The sequence below is a fragment of the Chroicocephalus ridibundus genome, chromosome 4 (genome assembly GCF_963924245.1).
Source record: "Chroicocephalus ridibundus chromosome 4, bChrRid1.1, whole genome shotgun sequence".
Lineage (NCBI taxonomy): Eukaryota > Metazoa > Chordata > Aves > Charadriiformes > Laridae > Chroicocephalus > Chroicocephalus ridibundus.
In genome coordinates this window covers 2,904,435-2,925,081 of record NC_086287.1, presented here as the reverse complement: position 1 = coordinate 2,925,081, position 20,647 = coordinate 2,904,435, and the positions used below count along the sequence as shown (strand labels likewise).

Genomic DNA, 20,647 nt, shown 5'->3' with positions numbered 1-20,647 from the left:
ACCTCATTTCTGGAGTTTCTAAGTATGTCAAAAAGATGGCTCTCCTCTCTTTCCATCAGTACAGCCAGCCTCCGGGGGGACTCCACAACCAGAACCGATACTGCTGGCTAATGGGATCCAGCCTCTTTGAGGAACATTTCAGCATAATCTCAACATTTTCACAGAAGAGAAAGTGACAAGTCTGAACAGTTATTTTTACTAATTACTTTAAGAGTACTTCAAGAGCTGAACAAAGTTAATACAGAATAACTTTCAGTTTCCTGGTCTCCACCCCACTCCCTCTTCAAGTTTTATAACCTAGAAGCAAAATAAATGAAAGAAAAGGGAAGAAAAGCAGAGTGGGTACACTAAAACTTACACAGTCACCGCCGTTGTTATTTTAATTGGTATACAATTCTTTTTAACTGCTCACCTATATATTATTAGTCTGTTAATTTCTGTAGGTGACGTTCTGTTTTTAAGGGCTACGTAAGGCTAAGACATAACCCTGTACCTGTTTTCCCAGGCAGCTAGTGTTTAGAGCCACATTTTCCAAAGAAACCTTGAATGAGTCTTTGGTCTGGGAATGCTCCACATCGTAACACAGTAGGTAGAGAAACGAAAAGTATTTGCTTCTCGGTTCTCCACTTGCATAGAGCAAAGCAACTCGATTTTCCAAGCACGTATAGGCAGCATTCATGTAAGTGACTGCAATTTTTAAAAGGGCAGTCAGTGATAAAGAACGACAACAAATCGAAGTCTGCAGTCTGGTATAAACAACAGATCCTACCTTCCCATCTCCCAAGCTTAAAACGATCAGGCACGTTGTGCTTTCAACACTGGTTGTGGGGGACATTAAAGGAGCCGGGGGAGGGGGTGGAACAAGAAAAAAACAAACTACTGAAATCTGAAACTAGATGCCAGGCAGAAGTAGACCTCACACCAGCCTTCAAACTCTTGATTTTTGAAGAGGTGTCTGGACAGTGAAAATACTGATATTCTCATACGCTGCAATAACATTGACACCATAGCTCTAACTCATTTGAAAGAGCTAAAGGAGTTTGCAAGAAGCCTGTAGGAATATTCGACTGCCACACAGAAGACTTCAGGGATTTTTTTGTTGGTTTGGTTTTTATGGGGGTTTTTGTGGGGTTTTTTTTTGTTTTATTTTAGAACATCAGAAATAGTTTTGACTTTACAAACAGCTACAAGGGAACACAAGAATCACTGCTTGTGGTAGCAAGAAGCTCACTCTCTAGTGATGAAGTCATTTCTCTTTGGAGACTCCCTAGAGCAAACGATGTCTCAGTTTCGTGCTCTGGCAGAAAGAAAATTCTGCACTCGAAGCCTCTCTTTTCCCATACTCATTCACCACAATCTGGCTCACTACAGTCTGTCAAGCCTAAGACTTCAGCAGCACCAGGACATGCCCCTCTCCAGCAGCGGTTGTAAGTGGTAAGCCTGGACCCGATCAGTCTGGGCTCATTCGTGCTTTTGCCACAGGGTTGGCATATGACACTGCATCCTCCCACGCACATTTCTGTTCGACAGCACCACAAGTTCTCTGGCCCAAAGACAATGCCGAATCAAGTGTTAGCATCCAAGCCGGGGCAAGCATGCTCCAAAGACAGGGTTTATGGGTGTTTCTCCAGTACAACAGCACACCAAATCATCAAAGATCTTGTGACGCTAGCGTACAATGCGAGGCATTCTTTAAGTGACAGGGGACATGACAGCCACTGACAGCTAAGTATGAATGCCTGGTCACAAGGCGATGTAGCGCACTTGTTTGTGAAGCTCTTTCATTCACTGAACTTTAGTTACTCTCCAAAAGGTTAGAGGCATCATTAGCTTCATTTAACACATGAATTAAAAACAGAGACACAAGAGAGAGAGAAAAATCACATGGCCAAAAGTTACACAAGAGCTGAGTATCACAGAGATGCCAAGTCTTCAGAAAGCAGACAAGATCAGAAGACCTGGGATTAACGGCCGCTTTGGAGAGAGCCTCCTGATCGCTGTCTCCTCTTTGCGACACTTCTGTCTTTTCATCTCCGGAGCTTCCTTGCACTCTGCCTGGGCAGAATTCAACAGCAGTTTCTAACCAGAAAGGCCCTTCCACAGTCAAGGTGAGGCGGAGATGATGGTAGACCACATATGAGGGTGGTGAGCCCCTGGCCCAGGTTGCCTAAAGCAGCTGTGGCTGCCCCATCCCTGGAGGGGTTCAAGGCCAGGTTGGACGGGGCTTGGAGCAACCTGGGCTGGTGGGAGGTGTCCCTGCCCAGGGCAGGGGGGTGGAACTAGCTGAGATTTAACATCCCTTCCAACCTAAACCGTTCCATGATTCTATAGTATACAGTATACTATATATACAGTACACATTTGGCAGAACGATAATGAGCAGAGAACGCAGGAGCTGATACTGGGGTCCATACTGGTTAATATTTTCAGAAACAGCCTCAGCAAGTTCGGGGGTAACATTGTTTTAGGATCCCCACTTCAAGAGGGATGCGGATAAACTGCAGAGAGACCAGCACAGGGTCTCTGCCTGAAAGCCACGAGGGACCTGCAGAGCACAGCCTTCAAGGAGAGGGTGAGGAAGCTGGGCTTGTATAGTCTAACTACGAGGACATTAAGGGCCAATTTAAAAGAAGGGGTAGCTACAAAAATTATGGAGTCAAATTCTTCTCAGGAGCGCCAGGTGGTGCACCACGGGCCCTGGCCTCAAAGTGTGGCTCGGGGGGCTCAAGCTGGACATTTGGAGAAATTTCTACACTAAAGAGTGGGCAGGTTGCTCAGAGAGGCTGTGGGGTCTACCACATGGAGGTTTTCAAGATTTAGAAGAGGCAAAGCCATCGCTTACCTGATCTAGTTCTGGCAGGAGTACAACTACGGGTGGGAGAATTGTCTAGATGACCTCCAGGAGCTCCTCTTAACCAGCATTTCACCAATTTTAATGTGACCAAGTAGTTATGCAGTGCAGTCAAGATTTCCCAAAATATTCACCTATATTTCTCCTCTCACCCTTTCTTGGGTCTGATTCATAAACTCGCAGTACTTTCACAATGAATGAATCAAAGATACTTAAAAAAAACCACCAAAAATCTGAAAAAACACTAAGCAGAGAACTGCTAGCCCACGCAACTTCCCTGATGTCAGTGGGGATGCTGAATGTAACAGAGCATTTATCTGTGACATGAATGAAAAAAGCCCACAAGATATATCTATATGGAACACTTAATTCCTTTCTTAAGTGCTGCTTTTGTCCCAGTTTGTCACACGCTAAGGACGAGACAGGGGCAAAGGGAGGGAGGAAGCACATAATTCACTGCCCATAAAAATAAACTTAACATTCATTTAAAGGCCTGAACATTTTGAGCAGAACCAAATACTTAAGCAATGTTTAATGCCTTCAACACCAGCGCCTGCTCTGTCTGAATGTTGTTACCAAAGACTGGCTGATTATTTGCATTAGGAAGCTGAGGCCAAAGAATAATGTCTCCCAAAGCAGCCAATTGGAAAAAAAAAAAAAAATAAAATCAGTGAACAGCTGTGTGATTGCTGCACAACAGTTGTGGGAACGCAGTGCGATAAGGTCAGATTCTGATCCATTACATCACCGTGCGTTGAGACAAGCTCTACTGCAGACAGAAGCCATTACAGATGTAAAATAAGCTCAGAGTCCAGTCCACAATCTGCAGGACAGACAGCAGAATACAGCTCATTAGCATAGCTACATGAATGCCATTATTCAAACAAAATTATTACTAGGTTGCTCTCGACCTCGGCTACCCAGTGCGCCAAGCCATGCGTATGTTAAGACAAGACATAATTCGGACCCCAAGAGATCTCATTCTGGTTCACCTCATACGCTTCTACTAACTGTTTCCATCCAATTAAGGCTGCCAGTTTTATGAACTACGACATATTAAAGAACACCACAAACCTGACTGTACCTTCCCAATAAAATGAAAATACTGGTTGAGTACCTTCCTTAAAAGCTGAAGGAAAGCTTGATCCTGTGGTTACGATTCCGTTTTGGTTTGCAGGAATAAACAGTTGTATTATGTTCCTATGCAATCATAGATCAGGTTTCTCACCAAATCATTCAATCTGTTTGAAAATTCATCTACTGACCCCTTCCTCCATCTCAAAACAAATCTAGGTTTTAATGGTCAATCCATTTACTCACGGTACTCAATAATCTCTGCAACAACATGTTTATAACATAGTAAGCTCTTCTGATACCATTAGGACTAGACAGGGGACATATAAGACACTGAGCCACAGAACTTAAGAGTCTAAATACAGAATAAACTCTGTTCTAAAATAAGCGTTGGGATTTTTGAGGGGAGATGGAGAAGTTGCCTTATTTCTCTTTTCTCCCCCTCCTGAAAGACTTGCAGGAGTTGAGGGCTTTTATGTTGGCAAGGACTGAACTGAGTAAGAAGCCACTACCCTGGGACAAAAATTTACACATGGTAACTATGGAACAAGATGAGTGTTCACAGCAGTTCCTTATCGGTGCAGGTATTTACACGGCTGCCTTCTACTCCTAAACATGAGTAAAAGGAGAGCCAATACTTCAACGGGAATCCATTTTGGTTCTGTTCCCTATTATAACTTAATTTGATGATCTTAGCCTGTAGATCTGAATACATACCATATTTCTTAGCATCCTTGGCATTCTGAAATGAACAATACATGCAAGAAGCTTTTTTAAATAATGAATTAAGGTCAAACTAAGTGATTAATGGGTTCTTTAATGTGTTATGCTGACTTTGTTCCAAAATAAGCAGCTGCTTTATATAAACTGCTTCATTTCTCTTCAACAGCAAATCACAAAAAGTAGGAGAAATCACTCCCACACGAGACTTTTAAAGCTCATGTTGTTCATCACATAACAAGCACGAAGTAACCTGTTGCCCCTGAACAACAGAAAAGTGTCCTCAGATGAACTAGTCCTATACAATAAGTACATTTTTACAGATATTCACTGAGCAAACTCCTTAGTAACAGCTAAGAAAACAGCAAGGTTAGGAATGCAACTGATTCTAAATTTATATCCATATTCAGACCCAAAAGTCAAACTAGAATTTGCCTATCAATCCCTAATTAAGACAAATCAAATACAACTTTTCTGTCATCTTCTAGAAATCCCTATGGGTGACAAAGTCCAATGAAGCGAGCCCATGCAAGATTCATGAATATTTTTAAGCAAGAAATATTGTACATCCCCCCACAACTGGCTCAAGGGACTTGACAAGAAAAGATTGTGTACCTCTAAGCAAAACACAGATTGAAAATACAAGTGACAGTAGCTTCTCACAATTGTGGAATATCAGACAGAGCTATAATCCACCACAGATTGTTCAAATCAGCCTTACTGAATCACTTGAGCACTTCTTTGTTATATATTCTCATCAGAGAAATACTTGGCAACGTTCACATGTAAATCAGCAGCAGCTTTTTGGATCACTTCTTTTAATGTGGAACCAGCTCAAACTTTTTCAGAATGATGATATTTCGCTAGAACGCTTTTCAGAAATACAATGCGTTGCTGAAGACTCAGGCAGATGGCTTGGCTGAGACCGTTCGCAATTTGAAAATTGTCTCCAGTCAGATTTTATTTAAAATTAAAAAAAAAAAATCAGCAAGTCTTTTTGAGATTATATTACACACAAAAAAGCAGCAGTAACTGGAAGATACAGAGTCATGAAATAGACTGCCTCACTCACTGGTCCCAGCCCCAGGGTTAAATGCTACCTAAGTTACTTGATTTCTAAATTGGATTAATTGGTAGCTTCAGTCTTATTCCGGCAGATCCATCACCAGTGCATGCAGCAGTGTTTGGCACTATACGACACAGACCTCACCTTATTCCTGTTTGCAGTTCCACTCTTCCATGCAGCTGAAAAGGGACTACATACACAACTAAGGCAAGCAGGAAGCAGTTCTTACCGCCAAATAAAAGCTATGGTTGGAAAATACCTGGAGAACAAACCACCCTCTTGTATGGTTCCCTTCAGTCAGAATCAAAAACCCCAGATGAGCCTGTGAGAAAAACTTTTAGTTCAGGTTTTTGCCACAAGAATTTTGCTGAGCTGTCAGTCCAGAACATGTCGCTAGCATGACACTCAGTGATGTTTTGTTGTTATTTTTTAGTTAAGAAGCATCTTCTATAGAAAAATTAAATTAGCAGCTAATGGAGAAATTAATTCTCTCCCATCATCTGTCCAGGGAGCATAAGCTGACCAGTTGCACGGTACTCTTTAGACACGCTGGAAGCTTTGCAAATGGTGCAATTATTATGCTTACTTTCACTGACAGATAAGAAAACCGTTTGCTCTCCAAAGCAAGTCACCCCAGTATTCCCCATTTCAACCTATATTTCCAAGAAAAGACATTGATAACTCTGACCCTGTGTTCTACCCAGAGCTGGTTAGCGGAGCTGCATTGCTTTCTAAACACAGAGCCTCCTATGGCTAAACTCTGGACTCTAGATATTTGACTGGTACACCAAACCCAGGCCTTGTTCCCCAAAACCAAATCCCAGTCCCAAAGCAGTGGTGAGTCCAGGGGTAGAAGTGGAGGCAGGGGGCCGCTCTTTCGTTTGACGTGTCAATACAAAACTCTGCATGGGCACTTCACACATGTCAGGGGCCCGATTCTCCACCGCTTCACTCTTCTTTCAGACCAGCACCGCCAGTTAAGTGAGGGCTGAATCAGGCCCCTCATATATAAATGAATCATTTGAAGTTTTACACGTTACTTTACATGGAAAAAATTCAAGCTTTTAAAAAATGAGCATATAAAATATAAAAAGACATTTAAAGTGTGTGCGCACGCACACACACAAGCCAGTTTTACTTTGCACTGCCTGTTCGGTAGAACAGATAGCCTGTTCTCTGACTCTCTTTTAACTGCAAACCTTATACTAGCTGTGTATATCTTGGACCCTTTCCCATCCTACCATGATTTCCTGTCTGAGTCTGCAGCCCATGGCAACAGCAGAAAATTGGAGTGCAGGCTCTGCAGATGGTGGTAGGCCAAATGCCCTCTGCCAATTTACTATCTTCTTCCATAACGTATGTATTATCTAAGCCTTGGCTATATAGGAAGAGTTACCTTCGTGCTAAGAAATTATATTCATTTCAATTTATAAATCGTGCTTGCCTTAGGGAAGCTCTGGCCTTCTGCAGTGAACATAAAAACCCACAATCACACAGCCTCGCACAGCCTCACATATACATCATCAGACTATAAAAGGAAAACGATATTCCGAACTGCTGGCAAGGTAGGAGAAAATTCACACAGTTTTATCACTCAATTCCAGCAGGTCACAGGTCACTGTGACTGTTTAAAACACAAAGCAAAACAGTCCCCTCCCCAAATTTATTGATGTGCGGCGCATAGATCATCCCACAAAATAACCTGTGATGAAAGCTGCAGTTCCACATGTCTGCAGCAAAAATACGAGACCCGAGATCATATACACTGGGAAAAGGTGCCCGAAACAATTCCAGTGCTGCTTTCCATCGGGAAATGTAGTGTTAAACGTGAATCTTCCTGGAGCAGCTTTAATAAGAGACTGCATCTGGCATTGCCCTGAGAGAATGGGGGGGGGGGAGGACACGCATTTTCCAAAGAATAACATTACCAAGAACACACCAGTCACCCGCATCACACTCACCAGCGCAGCTACAAAACTGCCTCATCATACAGAAGCTTTAAATCTCCCATCCCCAGCACACAGGACAGAGCATCCAGGTTTTCCATGGAATGAATGGTCACCATCAAAGCTTCTCCCACCTTGAGGTGTAAAGCCCTGAAATTTATTACAAAGTACTAAAACAAAACCACTCGAGACAAACACGTGGCCTCAATCCAAGTGATTTCAGCGGAAGAGCCCAGGCAACTGCTTCGGAAAGAAGCCAGTCTTTTCTGACAAGCAAAAATCATTCCTTTGCTATTGTAAGGAATCATGGACTAAATCCATAAGCCACTGCTTTACTCCATAAGGGAGCACGCTGGTCTCTCAGCGCTGGTAAATAAACACACTGTGTTTTAGCCACCCTCAAGTTCACAACTCTAATCCATTTTCTTGACTTTCTGCCTTTCTCTGCCTACACCACATCGGGCAGAAGCATTATTCAGAACTGAGAGATTCACAACTCTATTCTGGACACCAGTCAAAACCCATTAAAGCTAATGGAAATGATTCCTTTGACTTCAGCAAGATTAAACTTTAAAGGTAAGCAGCACTTCTCCCATGGATTCCCAGCTTGCTTTCAGTAGCCATTCATTGACAACAACTGTGACAAATTTCCTACTTGATGATCTTACCCTCAAGTATCTTATAAACTCAAACAAAAGTGACACTCACTCAAGCTGAAATTTCCACGTATACTGCCAAAGCATCAGAGAACTTTTCGTAACACATCTTGGAAAAAAAAATTAGCCCACAGACAAGCTTTAGAAGTCTATGTATATTGACAATAGAATGAAATGGTTTATTAAAAGCAACTAATAAAGATATTGTGTTTTGGCTGCCTATTATTATGTAGTTTTCCATTTTCTTCACCCCCACTCTAAGTTAAACTAACACTTTAGTGAAAATATCCAAAGGCACCTTATAAATTTGATATAACAGCTTAAAAGTACTAGAAACCATACTAAGACAATAATAAAACTATCATTTCAACTCTGGAGCGATTTTTATGATCTCTAGACTAAACAAAACTGCCAGCGCAAGTTGAGCGCAAAACAGGGTGGGGGGTGGAAGGAAGATAACATTCAAACCAAAGAGCAGAAATTCAACGTGCAATTAACCAGAAACTGAATCACCCCCACAGAGGAAGTACATTTCATTACATATTATCTCTTGTATTATTACAACATACATCCCTTCCCAACATTTTGGTTAGAACTGTGGTATTATCTCAGGAAATTACACAAAATCTGAAAAAGAAATAAAAAGGGAAACCTCTCAACCATTGGTGATGCGGAAACAGATGAGCACTTCTGAGGGCAAATTTACAGCGTGCACCAGTCCATTAAGGTTTCTCGTGGCTCGCATTACCGATTCTTCACAAACTCAACACACAATAAAACACTCCAAAACGACCTCTCAAGTCAACGCTCCAGTGTAATGGTAGGCAGAGGGTTGTCCTCTGCCTGGGTGCGTGCATACCTACCACAGGAACACTACCCCTGCTCGCGTCCCTCTTCCTCACAAGCCACAGCAGCATCATGACGCCTCTTCCTCGCCCACCAGGGAAGGCTGAGACACACACTATGTCTGGTTAAAAGAAGCTGCAGCATCACCAGCAGATCATCCAAGTGGAATCAAAGTTACAGATGAGTGAACTGTCTAAAAGCAACTGGAAAATTGGTTTTTTGCTTTAACTTACTAGCTTTGCCATCAGTCTGTGCTGCATGGAGTACTGGGTAATCATTTAAATAAAACAAGCAAACAAGAAATTGATTTCTACTAAACTCTATTAAAACATCAAAAAAATCCAAAACGGTTTGAAGAAAGAATGAGGCAAAACTGGCCTAATTCCCTAGTTGTTTGCCAATATTCAGTTCTTGCCCTTCAGCAGAAAGGGTAGCGTGCTTTATTCACAAGCAATAAAACATAAATATTAGAAGAAAAGCTATTCACTGTGATCTTGGAATTAATCAGGAAAAAAGGCAGAGCTATATAGGATCAAGAAAATAATAGATAATTACGCCTCTGCATGCTTATTTTTTTTAATCTGTAAGTCCCAGCGTAAACACGCAGTCATCTTTTCTTCTTTATTCTCCAGGTCCCAGGCAACAGACTGCAGATTGGGCTAGAAATGAAAGTAACTGAAGTATCCAACATGGACTGTAATGTTGTAAACACTAAAGAAAGGGACAAGCAGATTATGTCTTCTGTAGTGTTCTTTTCCTCTCATCCCTGAAGTGCCATAAACAACATTTACTTTGATCTTGCATAGCCCCGTTGCAAATTTATCAGTTGTTATAAATCTACATGCACGAACTGAAAAGCTGGTCCGAAATGTTTATTAGTCTCCAGCCCACGATTATCCACAAATACCCTTAATCATCTCAAGCATTTTGGTGTGACTACACAAAACCTACAGCAATTACTTAAGCACATTTTTCCAGTTTTCCTTTTTTTTTTGCTTATGTCAAGACGTTTTCATTTTTCAGGCGGGGAGAGCCAAATGCAGTCTCCTGATAGACTGCTGTGGCACTCTAGCACTACAAAAAAGCATTGCTTTGGTCACTTGGAAACTTCTCTAGCTTTCTTCTAAATTTTTTTTTTTAATAAAGTAAAAATTAAAAAAAATAATCAGGGTTTAGACTTCAATTTCGCTTGCGCTAATCCAGCAGCCTGACAAATAGCCGACTTGCTACTTGTGCATAAGATAAGCAAACAAATGGAGACGCGTATTCTCAGTGGAAGACGGCACAGTTAGCGTAGAGAGAAAGCCTCACACCAAATACATGAATGATGCAGACTGACCCAAGATGATGAAGATGCTTTGCCTTCTACCGTCCCAATCACTCCACAGCCTGAAAGCACTTTCCACAGATGACTGAGTGAAACCTTGCAGCATCCTCCAGAAGCTGCTATTTTGCTCAATTCAGACACGAAGCAGGTTAAGTTGCCTGGTGAACATCAAACAAGTTTTCAGAAAGAAATGTTCCAGGTGTTATAATTAAACAACCAGAACAAGACGGACAAGTGTTCAGGCTTACAACTAATCTATGAGTTGCCTGGGTCAAACCCATACGAAGAACATTGGACAGTTTTCGCTTGGTCAACAGGAAGAAGGCAAGTATATTCACAGCAATCCCTGTGACCCGATTTAATGATTCTCACAGGTCACAGTCCACAACCCCGGCTTCCTTGAATGTCTATTTCAAAGAAGTGTTTCATGTTAAGATCACAGTAAAGACCAATCTAAACAACTACCTCCTAGAGGACCACCACAAAAGACATCAGCTAGACTATAGTTAATGAAATCACATCATTAAGTAACAGGTTTGGAGCAGATGAGGAGGAAGTTTACAATTCTGCAAGTAACACATAAGCAAGTAGGTTTTAATAGACAAGGATTTTATAGCTCAGAATTCCATTTAATTTGAATTGAAAGGACTGATCCTCAGTTTCCCCAGCAGTTATGGCATACCCTTCCCTCAAGTTCCTTTCACGCTATTAATTCTCTCCCACATCTTCCACGCTCAGAAAAGCCTCAGCCACCACCCTACAGGCAGACACTTTAATTACAGGTTGACAACCAGCCCTCCGCCATGCCCTGCCCAGCGCTGGCCTCTCCCAGCGCGGGCCTCTCCTCGCCCCAGTTGCCAGCCAAGCATACCAAGTCACACCCGCTGCCGCCAAACCTTTTCCTAAGGACCAGAACGCGCTCATCCTTCCAGCTTGGTTGGTGACCTAAGTCAGAAGGCAAGCCTGGATGTGTTTGCATGAAAGGAACAAACCTTTCAGCATTTGTCCATCTTTTCCTCTTTCTGTTACTGCTTTCTTGTGATAAGGCCCACGCTGCCAACAAGAAGACTCCATTTAAAAGGCTCTCCCCCCTCAAAAAGGCACAACTTGGAATCCTTAAATTGACTTAGATGCTCTCAACAAGGTCCAGCGATTTTTTTTTTTTTTTAATGTAGTTTTCAAGGCCAGGTTGGACAGGGCTTGGAGCAACCTGGTCTAGTGGGAGGTGTCCCTGCCCTTGGCAGGGCATTGGATGAGATGATCTTTAAGGTCCCTTCCAACTCTAACCATCCTATAATTCTAAGATGCCACCATGGTACTGGTTTTACCGCTGCCTCTGGCTTGCTTAGATTTAACCAAATGTTGCGTTAGGCACTTCTGTTCAAAATAACATGTAAATTAATCCCATTAAAACAAGAAGAGCATCACAACTGATCACTGTTATTCCTTTGTCCATCAGCCTGAATTCTTAGTTTAATGTGAGCAAATGGACATTTTCTTATGTTGAGTAACTGGTAGAGTAGAATTTGGTCAATGAGAGAGGTTTTCTTAATGTCCAGGGTGTAAGAGTGCAAAAGGAGGACTCCCAAGCATGTAACGATGTGAAAACGTTTACAGTAAGGACCACACATATTGACTTGAAAAGCTTAGGATTGACTAAATGCAAAATGACAGCTAAAATGTAAACGAAGAATTATTTTGATCTTGTTCCCAAACATTCAGAAGAATAAAGATCGCTGAGGGATTTGCTGGACACTTCTAAGTATATAGTCATTTTGTTGTGTTCAGAAGCCTCTGTTTCTCTTCCTTTGAATTCTGCTGGCACAATGGACAAATTGCTCGAGATAAACACTTGTTCATTTCACATTTCACTTTAAGAAAGGACAACCTATCAATTTAGTGAAAGTCACAGGATTAATATTACCTTTGGCTGGCCTTATTTTTTCCATTTTCTTGCGTTGCTGTAAGATGAGTTCTCTTTAAAAATGAACTCACTTCTAGTTCAATATTGAGATCTTGGGTTTAAGCTCACAAGTCCAAACGGGCACCTTGAGCTTCAGTTCTTTCTGAGGTCACTCAAGTGCTCAAGTCCTAAGCCCATGCCCCTTTGCAATTTGGTAATTGTGTAATAAGTGAATTTTACAAAGTCTGTTGTAAATAACTATGTACTTCTTACATTTCACATGACAAAGGGCTTTAGAAGCTTAAACACTTTTCTTGCAGCGTTGCATACCCATGCGTTACAACACCAAGCTAGGGAAAGGGACAGAAAAAAATCAAACAGATAAGGAAGGAAGCTCTAAATGGGCAGTTAACTAGACTAATTGAATCATACCAGGTACAGGAGCAGAAATAAATGATTACAACATGAAAACATTATAATAACATTAATACCCAAGCAAGATTTTTCAGTGTAAAAAGATCTTTCGTCTCCACCGCACTATCAAAACAAAATTCATTCAAAAATTCACTGCCACCCTATGTTACTATTGCAATCAGTTTTGGAATAGCCCAAAATTACAGAGGAGTAAGACTTCAAAACAGCCAGAATATATACAACATCCATGCACTGGGCGAGTACTGATCTCAAGAAAGAGAAGGCAATTTTTAATGCTAGAAATCAGTTAGGGAGATTCACTGACAACCATCAATTCTCCCCAGATCAGATGAGTTTAGGTTTCAAATCACATGAGAAATTAGATGGGATACATGAAAAAAAACACTCTGGTGGCTCAGTTCAGAAAGATTAGCTGACTGTATGCTGCAAGATCTCCTAACTGGAAATGAGACAATTTAATTTCAATTTTTCCAATATCAGAAAACAGGTACATCAACCATATCGTATTTTGTGATTAAGAAAATGAACAAAGCTCATTCCTCATTTTCTGCATACACACACACACAAAAAGCAAGAGCACCCCAAATATCCAAATATTGCACAGGTAAACTTTGAGCTAAAGCAGCTTGACTGTTCACCTGAAAAATAAATTGAAAACAAAACCAAACCCTATTACCCTAAAAACTTAGGATTTTATGTACCAAGGATAAAATTCTGTCCTGATCTCAACAGTGTTTGCTCAGTTCAAACCCCTGGCTTTAGCAGTAACAACGGACTTCAGCCTCGACACAACAGATCACAGACTTTTTTTTCCAAGAGGTTCCTTCTTCACAGGCCTAGTTCCTCAGTTTCACACAGATATGCTGTCACCGACACCCATCCCACTTGAAATCCAAATATCACTATTTACTGCTAGTAGTTACACATTGAGAGAGTGCTCTTTAATTGAAAGGACACAAATTTTATTGCTGTGGTGGAATATCAGCAATTCGAAGGATTCATTTAAGACAGCACTATTACATCATTAATGAAGTTTTCCTTTACTATCACTAAATAAAATATATATACATACACATAAAGCCCACTATAAGGGAAAAAAAACCAGGCATTCTAGCTTTACTTGAGCTGCCCTTTAACACAAGCAAGATATGTATCTACAGATGCTTGTATTTTTAATTGTGCATCCAGTGGTTTGCATTTGTAGGAGAGGTGAGCATGTATATACAAGCACTAACGTTTAGGCTTAAAGAATTTGTCCCTGCGGGTTCATGGATATAAATCCAAGTTCTTGAACATGTAGGGGTAGAAGCACAAAGGGTGTACATTTGTGCAGAGGTGAACGAAGCCAGAGTTTGTACAGGATCATAGCTATGACCCACTCACCTAACATGGAAATGCGCGTGTTGGTCTATCGTATTCCTGCCCAGGAATCCCCAGTAAGCAACGCTGCTTCAAACTCCTGCGTCAGGTACGACAGCACAGGAGACAGAGGTGTTATTTTATTAATGATTTGCAAACCACCTGTGATACTGCTATACTAGCCTTATGTACCTTCTCACCTTAGTTTACTGATTTCATTTGCGACTCTCTTCCCCAAAATGCACCCCTTCCAACACGCAGTTTTTCCCCTGAATTGCTGTGAAGCTGACCGCTTATTAAAATTGATGAGGCTCTTCATGAGCACACCAGTTTGTTCAGTTCAGACAACAAAAGGGCACTTTATTTATTTGTTGTATAAATATTTTTGTCCATACTGGATTTCATTACAATATCAGGACTCATTAAAATAAAAAAGTTATTTCAGACCATTTTGATAACTATAAAAAGGAATTTTTATAATGGCATAGCACTAAAAGCCCTCAATGTTAAAATCAGTTATAATTTTTAACCTATATTAGTGCGGTAATACTAAATCCAAAGTCCATGCTTGCTGTTTGGTAGGGTGTGCTGCAGCGTTTAGTATCCGAAAGAAGAAAATTCATCCAGATGAGTCCAAATCATTCCCTCCCCCTGTGAGGAAACGTTACACATTTTCCCCCCCCTCAAGCCTTTTCTAAGAAAAATATCTCAAGGCACAAGTAGAGCTTATTTCGGACTGTTTCAACTACTCATCAGCTGAGCAAATCAACAGGCTAATTTGTGCATTAGTTCATCCACAAAGAACTTCAAGTGTTTAGGCCAAGAGATATGTGAAGAAACAGTGCTACCAAGCTAAATTTCCCCCCCTCCTTTTTTTTTTTTTTTTTTTTTTTGCAAAAACATCTGTCAACACTTATATCCACAGAACACCAGGATGTGCTGATGCATTAAATAGCACAGCAGGTGTATTGGCTGTCGCAGGAGTGTTCAGCAATAACCAGATAGTTAAGTACAACATAAGGGCTGTAGTTAATAAGGCAATAATATCAAAACGTATTTGCAGTGCTGACAGTTCAGAGTCTAATGAACCATGCACAAGTCAAACACAGGAACATCAAGTAAAAGATTTCCTATTTCCAAGGTAAGTTCATATTTCTCCTTATCTCGCAACAAACATTTTAAATTAATAGACTCTTAACATTCCAAATCGGCATGTCTTAAAATCCCTGTGAAACTACCAGATGCATTCTCTACTTTAGCTGTATCAAACCAATATTATCGTATATCTCCATCTAATTAAAAATAGAAAATAAAACATATATTCCAATTTACACAATTTCTTTTTTTTTTTTTACCTTCCAGTAGCTATGTTGTTCAGTAGCTGCTTATAATTTTTGCTGCTTTTGTTTCATTTTCTTCCCAGCTTGCATTGCATTATTTTTGCAACATCCCACCTAGACCTGGTCTAAAAAGACTTCGCCCTGGGAGACATTAACACACCTGGAGAGTTTTACAGAACTCCTTATGGCCACAAGCTCAGATGACATTCTGCCTTCCCAAGCAAAGAGACTGAGTCCCAAGCATGAAGTCACAACTCACGCTAACAGCGGAAAATGCCTCATAGAAGCAGCAAAGAGTTGATTAAAGAACAGCTTCACAGAAAGGGTGAATAACTAAATAAACCACAGATTATTATTTATTTTAAAATAATATTCAAATTCCCCTTAAGCATTTATGGAGTTTTAAACTTTACCTTTCACACACCAGGTGTTGTCTAAAGCACGTTTGTTACAATACAGAATATTAAGGTTTCAGATTCCAAAGCCTTAAGAACAGTGGACTACTGTCTTTGATGGGAGATTACTCACTGAAGAAATACTGGTGTAAACCCCAGTCTCTTGAGAATTTACCAAGATTTATGTATTTACTTATTGTTTCTTAAGACTCCAAAGAAGCATGCTATCCTGATCTAATAACGAAAATGGTATTCAATAGATCATAATGCCAGAAAGGTCCATTATGATAATCCAGTGCAATCTTCCGCATAGTATGCTGCCATGGATTTCATCCAGAGATTGCAATGCTTGACTGGAGCTAAAACGTAACCTCTAAGTGCTTTTTATCTCTAACATCAAACTCAGTGCTATAAAACAAAACCCAACAAACAGACACCAAGTTCACAATTTACAAGTACTCCATTAAAATGCTCTTACTAGAAAAGAAACAAAAATGACAGTAAAGCAAGTTATCCTGTTCTTTATACTGGAATAAATCCAGTTATTTTACCGCTAGATCTACCTCACATTTAAATTAATGTAAAAGACAAGATCATTTGAAAGCACTGCGGAGAATGATCTGAATGCTACTAATTTACAATTCCTACAGGGAGAAGAATAAAGAAGTTATTTCAAGCTTTTTTGCATCCGTATAAAACCATTTGTGGTCTTACAACTGCAAGAAAAGCCATTTAGAAGATTCACTGACTTGTGTCAGGTAAAATACCAGTGACAGACTGTCACAGGAAATCGCAGGATACCTTCATGTGCAGTTTTATTCAATTTTCAGACTTAAAAAATGCATTCAATTATTGACAGCATTGATCTGAAAGACACGAACAACAAAAGAGGCAACAGAAGCCAATCCTTCCGTGGCCAGCGACTGGTCGGTACTGCACTATGCAAGCGTTATCATAACTGACCATTTGGTGTTTTGAATATTTATAAGCATTTCCCTGCACAGTCACTCATGTTTCCATTGAACACCAGCTTCCATTCATTCATTGCAAATTTTCCGAGGAGATTTCTCTTAAGAAAAAGAAAAAAAAAAATAAAGCTCTGTGAGGGACTGACTCTTCCTCTCCATTTTACACACAGAACCTGTGTGGCAGAAGCACTGAGCAGAGAGCAGCTGAAGCACATGTTTGACTTTACCAAACCACAGTATTTTACTCCAGCTTCCCTAAATAAGGAACAAGAGAGGGAACAGAGTCCTCTTTTTGGATCCAGTGACAAATGCTCCCACGGTACACCAAGAATTATGGTAAGTGTTTTGGCAGAGGACAAGACATCCTCATACCTTTACAGTCTTCCATCTAAGAGCTTTAGTTAAAAAGGTCAGCATCTACATTTGACTTTTAAAGTTACAGTTATGTCTTGTACCAGTGCCAAGAGCACATCCCAAAGGGCTCCTCACATTTATTTCACATACATTTAGTAACACTGTCGGTGGACAGAGGGCAGATAGAGTGCACAGGAGAGGTTTTGTGAGCACAGCAACAGCAGGCACCCTCGTACATTGTAATTTGAACGGGGATGACCCAATGGGGACAGTCACGGCACCTATCTACTGGTGATCTGAATCATGACATTATTGCTTTGATATAGGATAACTGCAGGAAATCAATGCACCCAAGGAGCAAAAATTGAGCCAGCCCTTCTCTGACAAAGCGTTTCATTACTAACATTCACCTATGGTACATTTTTTCCACAGAGAAAATCCGCTTCTTTACTTGACTCTCGTTATGAGATTACCTTTTGAAGAGGATGGAGCCACTTGGTTTTATAAAGAGTTAAATCAGAAAGATATTAGGCATCGAATATCTGACTGTAACGGTGAGGCCAGCAAAAGTCAAGAAACAGTGTGGTACACAGAATAGTTTTCTAAATTGAATGTTTCTCTAAGTTTTCCATGGAAAAATATGGTGGTACTCAGTGTGACAATGCAAAATAAACAGTGCAGCTTCTTAACAGAACTGTCATGACTTAAGCTTTTCAAACTGCTGCTCCTCAGTCTCACAGGAAGACGCCAACATTCCTCTATCTGCTTATTTGCTTAACCATTCAAAAAGTCTACTTTCTAAACAAATTACAGAGGTAAGTACCTTAATGCTATGTTATTCTCATTACTGAGGCACCATCCTACATACTTGCTTTGGCAAGCCAAGCGCAAGCTCTTGTTTATTGCAGGAATGCAATTACAACACAGGTTTCTGCTAAACTAGAAGGAAGTCTAAGTAACACACAGCTGTAAGTTTTTGCACAGAAACTGAATTTTACTACCGCAAAGGGAAAAAAAAAAAAAGTAATAATGTTGTTTTCCCTCTCCAGGCTGTATGTGGGAATAGCATCTTTAAGATAAAACTGCAAGATACTCACTATAATGTAAATTTTGTTTAAAAACAATAGTGGTATTTTTCTGAAAAGCAGCTTGTAAAGCACATTTCATCTTATGGTTACAGAAAAGCACATTTACACACCAGTTATAGTAAAAATGCTCAAAACAGCAGCTGGTAGAAAGTCAGGAGACATTTGTTAGGACAACAGGGCTTGGTTTCCCACAGCCGTTGCACCTTTTATAAATTGTTACATCTTAAGAATATAGCAGGATCATTCTTGCCTGGTAAAACCATCACGTCTGCTTTACGCACACACAAACCACGACCAAGATGCAATTCAAATAAAAAGAAAAACCAAAAAAACCCCAGTCCATAAAAATCAGCAATTTTACTGTAAAGCTTGCTGGTATGAAGATGAGCGATCATAAAAGAGAGATCTTACCATTAGCGTTTTTCCCACAGATGAGGTGCTCGTAAGGTTGCAACACTCCCCAAAGTTCAGCATCATTGTTGATAACCATCTCCAGGATTTCAGCTGAGATCTCCCCTCCTCCACCATCTGGGCTCTGACTTGCCAAAACCCTAGCCTTAATCTCTTCTACGAGGTTTTCCATGCAAGCAGTTAAAGAGATGGCTGCGTATTCATGGATCCTAACTGAGATCCTAGTGTCCACCATCCACCTGAAAAACCTCCCCACTGAAAAGGTGAGGCCGCATCTGGCTGATTTACCTTTCCTCAGTCCATCTCCAGCACTCATGCTGTACAGAGAGAGCGCCTTGACAGTCGCCAAGACACAGCTTTCTGACAACGACCAGCTCTGGATGAGCTTGATAGCGCTCTGCACCTCAAACCTGGTGCACTTGGAGTGCATCACGCTGAGACGCTGAGCTTCCCTGGAGATCCTGATCAAGGCGCGCCTCAGCAACTGCGAGAGCCGCCTGACAGCTTCCTGAGAAAAGGTTCTGGTATTGCCATCTCCCTTCCCTTTTCTGAGTATTTTTCCAATGTCTTCATCAGTCCAAGGGTATTCCTCTAGATCCGGCAGCTTAGGACACTTGGAAAAGATATCTGCAACCTCAGGGTCTTCCGGCAGAACAGTGTTCACGGTATCCCAGCTGTTGTTCCTACTGTTCATGGAGCCCGAGTAGTACCACCAGTTGCCTCTGTGCTGAGAAGAGGTGAAGGCTTGGGAGTTGGACTTGGAAGAAGAGAGACTAAGGGACCTGCAGGAATCCCCTGCCCCATAACCAGAGTCCAAAGTTAAATCCTCCAGGGTCTTCAGAGTAGAGCTGTATATCCCAGCCATAGGAAAGACGGGTCAAGCCAACCGCAACGAGCACGAAAGGTGAAGCTGGCACAGATCCCTCCTGCGCCTACCGAGCCAGAGCCGCCTGCCCCACCAGCGGCGCGGGAGGATTTGCAGCACGGCGGGAAGGAGCCCTCCCCGCACGCCGGCTCCGCCGAGGGTCGGCTACCTCCATCCCGTGGGGAAGCTGCGCTCAGCCATCTGCGTGCCTGGGGAGGGCCGGCTGGCGGTGGCGAGCCCGGGTTGGCGGTGGCGAGCCCCGGCAGGTCGCGGGGCCGCTCGGCGGGACACTTCGCGGCGGCTCCGACTCAACTTCTCCGCCGCAGGTCTGCCGGCCGCCCCGCCCCCGCCGCATGCAAATGAGCTGCGGGGAGCAACACCAATCAGCGGCGCCGACCCAGAGCGCCTCCGCCAATGAAAGGCGATTTGGGGCGGGCTCGTATGCAAATAGCGTGGGGCGGGGCGAGGCGAGGACGGCCGGGCCGCTCCGCCGGTTTGCGGGGCCGCGGGGGGGGGGGCAAGGAGGGCTCGGCCGCCGCTGGCCCCGCTTGCTCAGGGTGGCTTCCCGCCCTGCCCAGCCCCCGGGAACGGCGCACCACCGGGCTGGGCGGTGTGACGGCTCCCCGGGGCGAGGGTCGCGCACGCCTGGTCCCCGCGGGGGTCAGCGCCTGAATGGAGGATTGTGCTGGCGGCGGCGAAGCCGGGGCGGCGGCTCCTGAAAGGAGCCTTTGTGCGGCGGTTTACACAGCCGTGACCTTGAACCGGGAGCCGGGCAGGAAACCGAGGGGTCTGTGTTGTCTCTCCCCTCCCTCCGCATCACCCATGGGCCCGCCCGGGCGGGAAGCGCGGGCCGAGGGCGCCCCCTGTCGGCCGCACCGGGAGCGGGACCTTATTAACATTAAACCGCTAATTACCGCGAAGAATCATAGAATCGTTTTGGTTGGGAGGGAACGGTTCTCTCCGCCTTCGCTTGGGACAGCCCGGCCGGCATTTCTCGTTCTCTCGCAGAGTATTTGTGTTTTCTTCATCCCTCAAACTAAACA

The 20,647-nt window shown here is 42.4% G+C and overlaps 1 protein-coding gene across 1 annotated transcript in view; it reads right to left on the bottom strand.

Annotated features, from left to right (window-relative positions):
- ABTB2 (ankyrin repeat and BTB domain containing 2) overlaps positions 1-19,948 on the bottom strand; it is a 136,398-nt gene extending 116,450 nt beyond the window's left edge. The window contains exon 1 of the mRNA XM_063334525.1: positions 18,740-19,948. Coding sequence (XP_063190595.1) covers positions 18,740-19,604 — 865 coding nt within the window. The 5' untranslated portion in view covers positions 19,605-19,948. The remainder of the gene's footprint in view (positions 1-18,739) is intronic.
- Positions 19,949-20,647: the final 699 nt, after the last annotated feature.